The 13537-nt window shown below is 36.4% G+C and overlaps 1 protein-coding gene across 2 annotated transcripts; it reads left to right on the forward strand.

The window, feature by feature from the left end:
• Nucleotides 1-192: 192 nt before the first annotated feature.
• Nucleotides 193-7292, forward strand: LOC103403454 (protein CHROMATIN REMODELING 19). Of its 2 annotated transcripts, XR_011577028.1 has the most exons (13): nucleotides 193-996; nucleotides 1311-1428; nucleotides 2928-2968; nucleotides 3046-3296; nucleotides 3379-3559; nucleotides 3895-4080; nucleotides 4212-4385; nucleotides 4488-4646; nucleotides 4832-4909; nucleotides 5026-5162; nucleotides 5348-5566; nucleotides 5740-6077; nucleotides 7251-7292. XR_011577028.1 is itself a non-coding variant. In XM_008342294.4 (12 exons), the coding sequence occupies exons 1-12, from the start codon at nucleotides 457-459 to the stop codon at nucleotides 5894-5896; spliced, it is 2241 nt and encodes a 746-aa protein (XP_008340516.1). In that variant the 5' UTR covers nucleotides 193-456; the 3' UTR covers nucleotides 5897-6141. The 2 variants fall into 2 exon arrangements, 1 of the variants encoding a protein (XP_008340516.1); XM_008342294.4 differs by lacking the exon at nucleotides 7251-7292 and having other exon boundaries at nucleotides 5740-6141.
• Nucleotides 7293-13537: the final 6245 nt, after the last annotated feature.

Genomic DNA, 13537 nt, shown 5'->3' on the forward strand with positions numbered 1-13537 from the left:
GTTGAGCAGACGATGCAGACCGTTGAAATTTGATCTAACAAATACAATTATTATAATTTTAGAGAGTATTCTATTTGTAGCGGTTTGATCAAATTTTAACGATGTGAATCTTGTGGTTAGCAGGCTCAGTTTTATTGGATACAGGGGATCCGGTTCCTAAACTTTAACTCGTTTATCACTTGACGAACCCTTAAATTAAATTACTCTTAATTAACCAAGCATCCCGAAAATTATGGCGGTCTTTGGCTTCCTTTCTTCCCGTTTGCACTCCCAAAGTAGAGGAAGCTCCCAATCCCAAAGATCGTCCTTCCTTTCCTCTTCAGTGACTCACCGCCGACCTTCTCTTGTACTGCTACTCAATTAGTAACGCTACAACTCACTCCCTCCCCCCCTCCTAATTTGCAATTAGAGTTTTCCATTGCCCCTCTTTCCGTCATTTTTTTTGACACCGCTTATATGAAGCGCGGGTTCGACGATTTCGAAATCTCCGACGAGGACTGGGAGGAGCACTCCTCCGCCTTCAAGCCCTCCCGCGTCCTCAAGAAGCCTCGCACCCCAACGCCGCGCCCAATCGAGTCCTTCGCCTTCCGATCATCCCCCAAGCCCCAACAACTCTACGACGAAGATGAAGACTCCGATTGCGTCGAGATTAAACCCGAACTGGAGGACAACGATTCCGATTGTGTCGTGATTAAGGACGAATTGGAGGACGACGACGCCGACGAGGTCCCGGAGGCAAGGACGGTCAATCGTGGCCGTCGGTTCGTGGTCGAGGACGAGGATAGCGATGGGGATTGGGCTAATATTGACTCAACGAGTGAGGAAGAGGAGGATGCGGTAGACGAGTTGGAGGATGACGATGTGGTTGGGAAAGCTTTGCAGAAGTGTGCCAAAATATCGGCGGATTTGAGAAAGGAGCTCCACGGGTCGTCGGCTCCGGCGGTGTCTGATAGGTACGCCGAAGTGGAAGCTGCCTCTGTGAGGATTGTCAATCAGGTGCCTTTTCTTACTTTTACTGAGCTTTTTGTGGTATGAATGTCATGGAGTTGGAAAGCTCTTTTACTTGTTCTTAATTGGGTTTAAAAAAATTTGGCATGCCTTTGTTTCCAATTTATTTTAAAAATGAGGAAAATTTACAGGTGAATAGAATGTGGCTGTATAAAAGTTTGGTTCTTGTGTGAAGGTTTTGTTTTTTTTTTTTGTTATGTGTTGCGAGGTCCTCATAAGCAAAAAGTTGGCTTCTTGTTGCTGGTGTCGTTGTCAACTTTCAATTGGAGTGGCAAGTGATGGTTATTGATTTATTGTTGTAGGATGACATTATTGAGGCATGTAGGTCTGAGGATTCCGATTTTCAACCGATTCTCAAGCCGTACCAGTTGGTTGGTGTTAACTTTCTTCTTCTGCTGTATCAGAAGGGTATTGGCGGAGGTACTTTTTTTTTTTGTTATCGGTCAGCATAATTTTGATTTTACTTCCTACTTTAGACAGTACATAAATGAATTTGATTCCCTGTGTAAAATCGTATGACCGTAATGAATTTTGATTCTCTAGATTCTGATTAGTACAAGATCTTAAAATGTGTGACTAATATTTTAGGGAACTGTTATTAACACTCCAAAAATCTCATTTGGCACTCCTTACAAATGTATTTTTCTTTCTAAATCTAGAAAGTTTGGAGTCCTAAATGAGATTTTTGGAGTGCCAATAACAATTCCCATATTTTATTGCCGAATGGAATTTCATTATTCATTGTATGATTCTGAAATGTCAATATTAAATTTTCTTAGATGACAATGACAATGAAGAAGAAGAAGAATCAATTTTTGAATTAATTCTCATCTACTTGTATGCTAAATTGCATGATTCTGAAATGTTAAGATTGATATTCTTAGATAACAATAATGAAGAAGAAGAATTGCTTTTTGAATTGATTCTCATCTACTTGTATGCTTGCATGATGCTTAAAGAATATATACATGCTAGAATGGTACAAAACAAATTGACTTTCAGGTTAAGGTTTTCACGCTGTGAGAGCCGAGAATAACTTAAACCATAGTAAGCTTAAACCCACTTGATGTAAATTGAAATAGGGTATTCAGTAACTGGGAAACGGCTTAGAGATTGAAGTTCCTATAAGAAGTTTTATATTTAAGTGACTTCGTTTAAGTAGATAAAAATTGTTTGTAAATTGAAATAGGGCGTTCATTAAGGGTAACTGGGAAACGGCTGTGAGATTGAAGTTTCTATAAGAAGTTTTATATTTAAGTGACTTCATGTAACAACAACAACAAAGCTTTATCCCACTAAGTGATTTAGGTTAAGTAGATGAAAATTGTTTCAATCTTCTTGTGAACAATTAATCCTCAGTTTCTTTTGATTCAATGTTATGAAATTTTTCTTGTTTATGGTTTCTTGATATTTGGTTGTTTGCATCTATCATTATGATTTCAAAGTCCATGTGGTGAAAATGTGGTATAGATAACTTTAACATGATGTTTTTCAGAGAGACCTTGAATTTGGGAGTTTTTTTAATGCCATTACTTCAGTAGAGTCTCTTCTCAAAAAAAAAATTACTTCAGTAGAGTCAAAATTTGGAGCAGTGGCATGTAATCTTGTTAGTGGCCTGGTTGGTCAATGGAGTGATGATAATGCGGTACTTTGTAGTATTTCAAGTGTGAATGTCTGGAAAGTTACAAGATGTTTTTGATAGGGTCACAAAATTTGTTTGTTTCACAACTAACTTCAAGGCCATGTCAATAAAGAAGAAATTTAAGCAGTGAAGGATATGCATTTTGTTTTCGTTGTTATTATGCTCAAAAATTTCCAATTGTAGTTATGAAGCTGTGTATAAGCGTATATGCATCTGTGGCTTGGTTTAATACCAGTTCTCAATCATTACAGTTTAACATCCTTTATATTTTGTGCAGCCATTTTGGCAGACGAGATGGGTCTCGGGAAGACCATTCAGGTACCTACATGTCCTTCCCTTTGCCTATTCAATAATATTTGTAACTTTGGTTTGTAATATTTGTCCTTGTTGAACAGGCTATAACGTACTTGATGTTATTGAAACATTTAAATGATGACCCGGGTCCACATTTGATTGTATGCCCTGCTTCTGTTTTGGAAAATTGGGAAAGAGAACTTAAAAAGTGGTGCCCGTCATTCACTGTTCTCCAGTATCATGGGGCTGCAAGATCGGCTTATTCAAAAGAGTTGAACTCTTTGTCCAAAGCTGGATTACCACCTCCTTTTAATGTTATTCTCGTGTGCTACTCACTATTTGAAAGACACAGGTTTGCTTTGGTGTTGCATATGGACAATGGATAGTGATTATGATTTTATGCTATCTTAATTCCTTAACTTCTGGTCTTCCAGTGCACAGCAGAAAGATGATCGTAAAATTCTGAAACGGTGGCAATGGAGTTGTGTGCTTATGGACGAGGCACATGCTTTGAAGGACAAAAATAGCTACAGGTGGAAAAACCTAATGTCTGTTGCACGAAGTGCAAACCAGCGTCTAATGCTGACAGGGACACCTCTACAAAATGATTTGCATGTATGACTTTTTACCCTTTGAAATCTTATGGGATATTACTTAGGGAAGACTGGAATATGATAAAGTGTAACTGTGGTTTTGATGGTCATGATCTACTGTGTGGAACTGAATTTGGGGTTACGTTCGAGGATGTTGTGGGAACTCTGTGTTACATGAAAATACTATCTGTGAGTCTCAGAGAAACAACTAAGAATTGAAATCATTTAATAATTTCATGTTTCTTCATTAAGTTCCTTGAATTAATATTGATTTGCAATGGGACTCGTGCTTCTGTTTTAATTTTTAGATTTTTTTAGTTGTTATATGACTCATTAACTTATGGGTTTCTGTTGCAGGAGCTTTGGTCTATGCTGGAGTTTATGATGCCAGATCTTTTCACTACAGAGGATGTGGACTTGAAAAAGCTGTTAAGTGGTGAAGATAGAGATTTGATTGGCCGCATGAAATCCATATTAGGACCCTTTATTTTGAGACGCTTAAAATCTGATGTTATGCAACAACTTGTTCCAAAAATACAACGGGTATGTTTTATGACTTTATGCCTAGTCATTTTCGGGGCTTTGGTTCTTGATTTTTCATATTGTCATGTTTTCATTCTCTTTTGGTTATTTCTTTTGTTTTTTTTAGAAAGAAGCTGAGAAATGTGGTGCAGGTTGAGTATGTTGTCATGGAAAAGAAGCAAGATGACGCCTATAAAGAAGCCATCGAGGAGTATCGGGCAGCTTCACGAACTCGTATTGCAAAAACTTCAGAGGTTAACTCGAACAGTATTTTTAAGGTTATTCCTCGGCGGCAGATCTCCAACTATTTCGTTCAGTTTCGTAAGGTGCATCTTTTTCGACTTTCATGTTTTTGATATCCCAGTTCTTTTGTTGTGATTGCATATATGTTGTGCTTATGTTTTTTTTTTTTTTTCCTGATTCTCTAGATTGCAAATCATCCTTTACTAGTAAGGCGTATTTACAGTGATGAGGATGTGGTTCGTTTTGCCAGAAAGTTACATCCAATGGGTGCATTTGGCTATGAATGTACCTTAGACAAAGTAATTGGGGAACTTAAGAGTTATAGTGACTTCTCTATCCATCGGGTATATTCTTAACTTCTTGAAAATGATTTTGTATTTTTTTTCTAAATTTTGTGCGGTAATCTAACTATTGATGTTTTGGAGTACTTAGATAATCTAGCTTTGTACATTCCTTGTGCGGGTGTAGCAGATTACATATTGTATGTTGACATTATGTACTCTCTCTCTCTCTCTCTCTCTCTCTGCAGCTTTTGCTGTGTTATGGTGTCACTGATAAGAAAGGATTTCTTCCGGACAAATATGCATTGCGTTCTGCAAAATCTCAGGTATAATGGTACATTAATAAGTTCACCAACCAATTGGTCTGAATCAAAATTTGGAGAGAGTTGTTACATAATACTCTCCTTGAAATTGAGAAGAGTTTTCTTGTTGATGATATTAGGCATTGGCTGAACTTCTTCCTTCACTGAAGCAAGCTGGGCATCGTGTGTTGATTTTCAGCCAGTGGACGTCCATGCTTGATATTTTGGAGTGGACTTTGGATGTGATAGGTGTTACATACAGACGCCTTGATGGAAGGTACTGGTGTACTTTGTCACATTTACAGATTTTTTTTATCTTAACAAAATGTGCTCTGCCATATGGTATGTGTTTTATTATTTGGCTTGCTCAGTTCCACGGGTTGATTGTGGTATATTTGAATTGTTACCTCATCTATTATAAGTTGTATTTTTCGTCTGTTAACCCGTATCTCCAAATTTCAGCACTCAGGTGACGGAAAGACAGACGATAGTTGATACATTCAATAATGATACTTCTATATTTGCATGCTTGCTGTCCACAAGAGCTGGAGGCCAGGGCTTGAACTTGATTGGAGCTGATACCGTAGTCATACATGATATGGATTTCAACCCGCAAATTGACCGACAGGCTGAAGATCGTTGTCATCGCATTGGCCAAGTGAAGCCTGTTACCATATACAGGTTTGCCCCTTCAATTTCCCAATGTCTCCCTCACTTCTACCTATCAACCTGAGAGAAGCACCTTCCAGGCCATACCCCCACCTTCTTCCCTGCTTTTATAATGCGGTATTTGTTTATGAGTCGTAAACTTGAATAGGAAATTGTAGGATTATAACCTGTCACGTCCTTTACAGGCTAGTGACTAAGGGTACAGTTGATGAAAATGTCTACGAGATTGCGAAAAGGAAGTTAGTGCTAGATGCTGCAGTCCTGGAATCTGGTGTGGAGATGGATAATGAAGGTGACACATCCACCATGGGAGAGATATTATCGAAACTTTTACTTGGTTAAGATTTTAGAAAACTTACAGTCGATCTGCGGATAGAGAAACTGCAACAGAAAACTTTTGTAATTTAGTTTTTGTATTTTTCTATTCACATTGTAACATTGTAAGAGGTCCATTGTTGTATTGGATAGGGATTTGAAGAAAAACTATACGTAGTTGTAGGCCGGTATGCTATACGGGTGTAAGGCTCAAATATTATTCTGGCCGTTAAGTTATCGTCAATGAAACGACGATGGTTAGCAAGTTTTAATTAGGAATTTCGTTGAGTGTGCTCATCCATTTATTTAATCTGGTCATTCAGCCCGGTTAAGGGGTCATAGGGCTAAAAATAGCTAAGAATGACATGAAAATTGTCTCTAACCGAATGTTAGGTCAAAGTGCTTGTGGGCCCCATCAAGCCTAAACTGCCAAATCAGGTTAGTTGGTTGGCCATTGTCAGCCAACCTGCAGTGTTAGAATGTTAAGCTTGACATTTTACTAACCCTCCAGTTTCAGAATGTCAAGCTTAATATTTTGTCAACCCTTCAACTCAGCTTATTTAAATGCCAACGGTTACTTGGCGTCAGCATGACACTAGCTAGCTAATGTCATGCTGCCGTTAGGTTACCGTTGGAATTTGATTTTTTTTTGGACGAATTAAAAAAAAAAAAATCTTTTTTCCTATAAATACCTGCACAATTCCTACAACATTGAAAGCTAAAGATAAAAAGTGCCACGTGGATAAGAAACTTATCTAAAATTTGCACAACCAATCATCTCGACATGTGGCACTCGAAATCATATCTGAAAAATTATTAAGATTACATAAAGATAAGAAATATGGAGAGTTACTCACGTTAGCAACACATGTCACTCGAAATCTTATCCGAAAAATTATTGAGATTATATGAAGATAAGAAATCCGGATGCTTATATATTTTGCAACAAGTGACACTCAAAATATGTTCGAAAATCTTATTTTAATATGGTAGTTTAATTTAATTAAAATAATAAATTATGTTTGTCTTATGGCCCATTAGCCCCCTCGGTTGAAGATGATTTTTTGTCAAAGGATTATGTTTGGCCCTTTGGCCCCTTTGATTGGAGATGATATAAAATATGGCCTAGCATTATTTATTAAAATATAATTTATTGCAGGGCTATAGGGTTAAAGGACGCCCTTTGAACCTCCTTCGGTTGGAAATGGCTTTACAGTGGGTCTGCAGATAGAGAAACCGCAACAGAAAACTTTTGTAATTTTGTTTTTGTATTTTTCTATTCACATTGTAACGTTGTAAGAGGTCCATTGTTGTATTGGATAGGGATTTGAAGAAAAATTATACGTAGTTGTAGGCCGGTATCCTATACGGGTGTAAATAGGCTCAAATATTATTCTGGCAGTTAAAGTTATCGTCAATAAAACGACGACGATTAGCAAGTTTTCAACTGGAATTTCGGTGCTCATCCATTTATTAAATCTGGTTATTGGGACCTTTGTTCTAAATTATCCTTTTGCTCTCGGTATTTTAACTTGGGAATGAAGGTATGTTGGTTTCTGGATCAAACAAATAATCGATTTACTTAAGACAATCCCTTAATTGTTGTCCAAACTCAAATTAATTAATCATAATCTCATTTATAGTTATCTAGGACTAAGTAGATTGAGAAGGGTTGTGTTTAATGAATGATTTGAACAAGGTTAATTTCTGAGGTTCACTGAGCTACATGAATGATAGCAGGGTTATCCATCATAAGAGGATATTCAGAGTTTGCATGAAAGCGCATAAATAAATTAAAAGGAAAACTAATGAAAAGAGCTTGAAAACTTTAAGTTTTAATGATAAGGACAAAATAAAGGGTAAAGTGAATAGTACCAGGATTGACTTTTTAGTGTAAAAATGTGGTTTTTCGTTAAAGTGAACAGTACCGGGTGCTTTTCGTTAAAGTTCCCTAAATTAAAAGGTTAAAAACAATATTCCGCGTTATGTTGGAAATAGAGTCCCATGTCGGGTCGGAAACTTCCCTGGATAAACTACACCTATAAATGGTCTCGCTCATAATTGTATTGGAGTTTTTGTGATAAAGTTTAACACGTGCCGAGTTATGCAACTAGTTAAGTTTGAACAATATCAATGTGGGTAGTAGTAGACTGCTGATTCGACACTGAATCTTAACAAGTTATATGTAATTGAGTAGATGTTTGAACTCAAAAAAGTTCAAACACATAATTATGTAGTGTCTGAGTGATGTAAGTGTGGACAATGAAAGGAAACCAAGAGGAAGCTAGACAGCAAAGTTGTTAGTTGGTATGTCATTTTTATGAAAATTCCCTTTTTACAAGATACTCTTTCTTTCTTGCATCATCACTACCACTCCTAGCTAGGCTGCTGTTGCCGCCTAGTACTATGCATATATGGAATTGGATCCTCTCCGAGGTGAACTCTCGGGATCCTCTTGACTCAATAACACGGACCGTTGGATTTTGATCCAACGGCTACAATTATTATAACTTTAGAAAGGTTCCATGTTTGTAACCGTTGGATCAAAATTCAACGGCTCGTGTTAGTGGGTCAGGAGGATCCTGAGACTTCATCTTGGAGAGGATCCAATTCCTGTAAATATTGTTGGAATTTTTTGATCGCCGGGCCCGTCCCACTCTAACGACACCAATATTGTCCCCAACTTAACCACCTGCACAATCCTCAGGTGTGAGGTTTTACCACAAAAGGCCTCGATGTTAGTTAGAGTGGGGTAATACTATTTAAACCTCTTTGGTTTCTTGCACCCACCGATGTGGGACTTTAACACTCCCCCTCACGTGTAACCTCATTTAGTGGTTCACATGTGGAGATCTACATCGGTAATTGAAACTCAGAGGTCGGCTCACGTTGGGCCCATTTGTTTTCAATGGAACTCAGCGGTCGTCTCTTTGTTAAGAGTTCAGACTTGTTTCCTTCTTGGTGACAAGCTCATTGGCTTGCACGGGCCCGCAACCGTGGGCTCTGATACCATGTTGGAATTTTTGGATCGCTGAGCCCGCCCCACTCTAACAACACCGATATTGTCCCCAACTTAACCACCTGCACAATCCTCAGATGTGGGGTTTTACCACAAAAGGCCTCGGTGTCATTAGAGTGGGGCGGGCCCGATGATCCAAAAATTCCAACATGGTATCAGAGCTTAGTCTTATAAATCCACTTCACTCCAATGACGGAGTTGTCACAAGGTCTGTCCACTAGTTCCCATGTCTTGTTTTTCACAATGACATTGATCTTCTCTTGCATTGCAGCCAACTCTAATTAACACCGAGGCATTTTATGGTAAAATCTCACACCTGAGAATTGTGCAGGTGGTTAAATTGGAAACAATATCGGTGTCGTTAAAGTGGAACTGGCCGACGATCCAAAAATTCCAACAAATATTACCCTCATCATCCATCTCTCTCTCTCTCTCTCTCGTAGTTGCAGGTGAATCTTTCTTTTGGTTCCGTCCTTCCAAGTGGGAAGTTTATTTGTAGCCCGTGAATTCGCTTTTTCTAGCTCCAAGGAAGCTTACCATCCCGTTCCCAATTTCCCACCATAACAACAACAACACGCAAGTGCAGTACTCCTTCAAACCCTACAAACTATACGTTGGATTTTTGTTATCTTGCCCTTTACAACATTAATACTGGCTAGCAGCTGGCTTTTAACTGAGGGAATGCATGATTTCCTTCAATAATATATTATAATTAAATTATATATTCATGCATAGGGCAGGGCAGGGGCCCCTCCCTCGCACAACCCTTGTATCACAGTACCAGTAGCAGTAACAGCATGTCTCTACTTTATGCTCTTTCCAAAAGAAAGAGTGGATCTTTGCCTGATCTTGTTTGTAAGAATTTCGAAGATCTGTGAATCATATTTGTTTATCATATATCGTATGATTAAAAATTATTTTAAATATTTTTATTTAAAATTAAATATAAATAATATCTAATAAATACTAATTGCACGATTTACGATGAACGAATACGATTCACATATCTTCAAAATTCTTTCCAAAAAATCGAGAGAGGGTCCTGTTGGCAAAAAAAGCCACAAAGAGATGGGACCCACCAATGACCCGGCACCCCGTGTCCCTCTCGTTGTCACCATCGCTCACATGCATCGAGCTGCAGGCAAATCACATGTTTGTGTGTGTTGTCTGTCTATCTCGATCGACGTCCCACTTTCTAGCTATTTCAATATTTCCAACCATTCCTTTCCCATGCATGTAAATTTCTAAACGTTAATCTTGTGCTGCTCGATCATATATTTACAGTCATAGAGAGGAGATAGACTCATACGATGAGGAAACCCTAAACATAACATTGCATATGCGGCAGTAAATCAATGTGTTAATATTTATAGTCATAGTGGAGATAGACTCAAAAAACTCATCTTAGGGTTAAAAAAAAACCCTAAATATTGAGTAACATGGCTCGTGTGTGATAAGGATAGTTGTTTTCACTTCTATGTTTCTCCTTTTGCACTTATTTCATTGTTTCTATCTCTTGATTCTGTTTCAATTCATTCAATTCAAATATCAAAGAAAACAAAAATCACTTATCGTGCTATAAATGAATCAAATTTGCCAAATTAAAGAAAAGAATTAGATAAAAGGACATAATTAGCTAGGAGTAATATGTGAGTTTTGAACTTAAGCTTAGTAACCTTTATCTTCTTAATTTCTTCATGCATGTAAATTAAGATATACACTTAAATAAATAACACAATACATGTAGTTGTAGTACTAGTATAGTGGTGGGAAAGGAAAGGAATAATATTGATTGGATTAAGGGGGGATGGGAAGGAGAGGGGCATGTCTTATATGATGTCCATATACTCCATTGTGGTGCCGGCAACGATTCCTGAAGGTACGGCTGGACCCACACGGAAGAAGACTTTCAACCAGTACTAGTACTACCACCACCACCAGCAGTCTCCACTGTCTACTCGTGTCTAACCTCCAGAAGAAGAAGAAGCAGCAACTAGGGTTGTGGCTCTCTGTGGTCCCACTAGGGTTCGTAACTTCGTCACTTTCATGTCACTCCACTGTAGGCCACCGAAAATTCCCACAAACCGCAAAATTTCCTTCTCTAAAGATAGACATGACCCACAACACAATTTGTTCCTCCAATCTTTCTCCAGTAATTAATTTCAAAATTTAATTTGGCTACTATGTTTTACGACTTTCTGATTATTTTTATCCATTCGGAATTAATCTAAATTATGATAGAGTGCTGTATCGACATGGTGAGTTTTGAATGAAAAAGAATATTGATTCTGAGTCATGACAATCAAGGAAAATCTTGGTTAGCTCTATTTAATTGCAACTGTACATTTTAAATATGAAGATATATATTATACGCAGCTTAAAATTATTAAAAGAAGAATGATAGAAGACTTTCTTAAAAATAAAACTCAGAGTCTTTACCATCTCATATTTTAATGCCAATCACGTCGATTATTGAAAACTGGATTTTATATTAATAGTTAGGAATGTGGGTTGTTGTCATTACGTCGATTATTGAGAATTTGATGTGTACTGTGGGTATGATCATGTGAATACAGCAATATAATATCCTAAATGAAGTTACTATCAAATAATATTATATATTCATAAGAATAATATATATATATATATATATATATATATATATATATATATTAGGTACAAAAAGACGCTGATGTGATGCTAACGTAGAGAATGTGTCTCACGGGACTGCAGCTGGTTTAGGATTGAAAGGAAAAGACGAACAGTTTTTTTTTTTCTTTTATTACCCAATAAGTATTTGATTTTAAATTCACCGAGGAAAAGGATTTTTCCTTTAGACAAGGAATTTGTGGAAAATTTTCAAACTGTCCCTACGCAGTTAACTCATATAACTGGTTAATGTCTTACTATTGTTAAACAAAGGCAACTTAATTAATCAAAGATTCCAAATACTTTTTTGTTACATCAAAGATTAGAGGGTTTCAAATCTTGTACTTGGGCTGTTACTTACTCCTTATTCAAATATTTGTTGCCCCGCAAAAAACTTAAAGTATTCATGCAAGATTGACCTTAATTCAACGCCGTAAGCACTAGATTGGGATTGCTTAAATTAGTTCAAAAACAACTTATTAAACAATTTAGGACATTAAATGTTTAGTAAATCAGAAAAAAGTTTTTTTTTTAAACTACTATCAGTGACAGTAAAAATTGGTAGAAAAAAGTAGCCTTTTTTTTTTCAAAGAGGCGGTCGTAGGAATCTAACATAAAAAGAAAATTAAAGATTATTAAAAATATATTATGTCATATTTAATGTTATACTCTTTTTATTCATTTAAACATAACCACATCAATTTTATATAAAAATTTACTAAACATTCGGACACTGTTTTTTCTATTAAAAGCCCTTTTACAAAAAAAAAAAAATTTACTAAACACTCAACTGTTTTATTTCACATTTGTTTTGTCTTACAACACAGTAGAAGTAGTTTTTTTTTTTTAAGCACAACAATATCAAACTAGCCCTAATTCTTTTGGTTGAATTAAATACAAAAAAATGTTAAAAATAAAATGTTTATATTTATAAATTCCAATAATAAAGTATGAAAATTCTGGGAAATATTCTTTTTATGGTAATGCTCGTGAGGCCATCGATATAAACCGTATTTAGTAAACCATATTAGGTGGTTGTTGATAATTGAATTATTACTTAAGCGTTGAGTAACGTGCTTATTTGTTATTAGTGATACATCACATTGTTTACAAATATGGTCTAAAAACTTGGTCTATCTAGCATCACTCATTTTTTTTTTCTTTTTTATAATGGACTAGTTTTATCAACAAACCCAATATATATTACCTTTGATTACGGGAGGAGCGTGTTAATCTTTGTGAATGAGGACTCATTGTACATGCAGCCAAACAAATGAAGCTCATCGACAGCCATTTTTTGTTCTGAATGATCAGCTTGAACAATGATATTCTATATAGTACTTCACTATCGATATTTCAACGCAGAATATATTTACGCTAGACGATAAATTTTGCAGAAAAGGTATAACGTTTGGCTAAACCTCAAGGAGTTGATAATTCCATTCACGTTTTTCTATATATGGAAATCATACATAGTATAAAATATAGACACAGCCAAACCAAGCCCTGCAACAAAACACTAGAAATTGGAGAATATCACACAAGATCAAACCTTAAAATCAGTACTGGACACCACCTGCTTACAACCACAACCGAATAATTGTCAAGTTAGAATTCTTTCACATTCCCCACCATATGCATCCGGTTCTATATCCATAATTGCCCAAACCACATGAGGCAACTACATATATACAAAGTTATAAGTGTTGTTTTATTATTTTAACCTTCTTGCTTTTTTGTTTCGTGACGTGTTTTGCAGGTTTATGTTTTTTAAGTTTTGTTTAAGAGGGGTTAGAACTTAGGTACTTTGTCTTCCCTCTCTTGGTCTTGTATCATTCCCTTTTTTTGAGAGGTAAAGTATATAGTCTAGAATAAATATTCCCATTGAAATATTTAGAAAAACGTGATCATCAACTCTCTTGAGGTTTTAAGAAGGGTTAAGTTTAATGTGTTCTGAGATGTAAAGTTTGTATCTAAAATTAGATATTCAATTTCTGTTC

This window comes from Malus domestica, chromosome 16 (assembly GCF_042453785.1).
Source record: "Malus domestica chromosome 16, GDT2T_hap1".
NCBI lineage: Eukaryota > Viridiplantae > Streptophyta > Magnoliopsida > Rosales > Rosaceae > Malus > Malus domestica.

Coding starts and splice junctions, on each gene's coding strand:
- LOC103403454 (XM_008342294.4), top strand. CDS start 457: ATGAAGCGCGGGTTCGACGATTTCGAAATCTCCGACGAGGACTGGGAG. Junction 4,647..4,831: donor GTGACTTCTCTATCCATCGG/GTATATTCTTAA, acceptor CTCTCTCTGCAG/CTTTTGCTGTGTTATGGTGT. Junction 5,567..5,739: donor AAGCCTGTTACCATATACAG/GTTTGCCCCTTC, acceptor CGTCCTTTACAG/GCTAGTGACTAAGGGTACAG.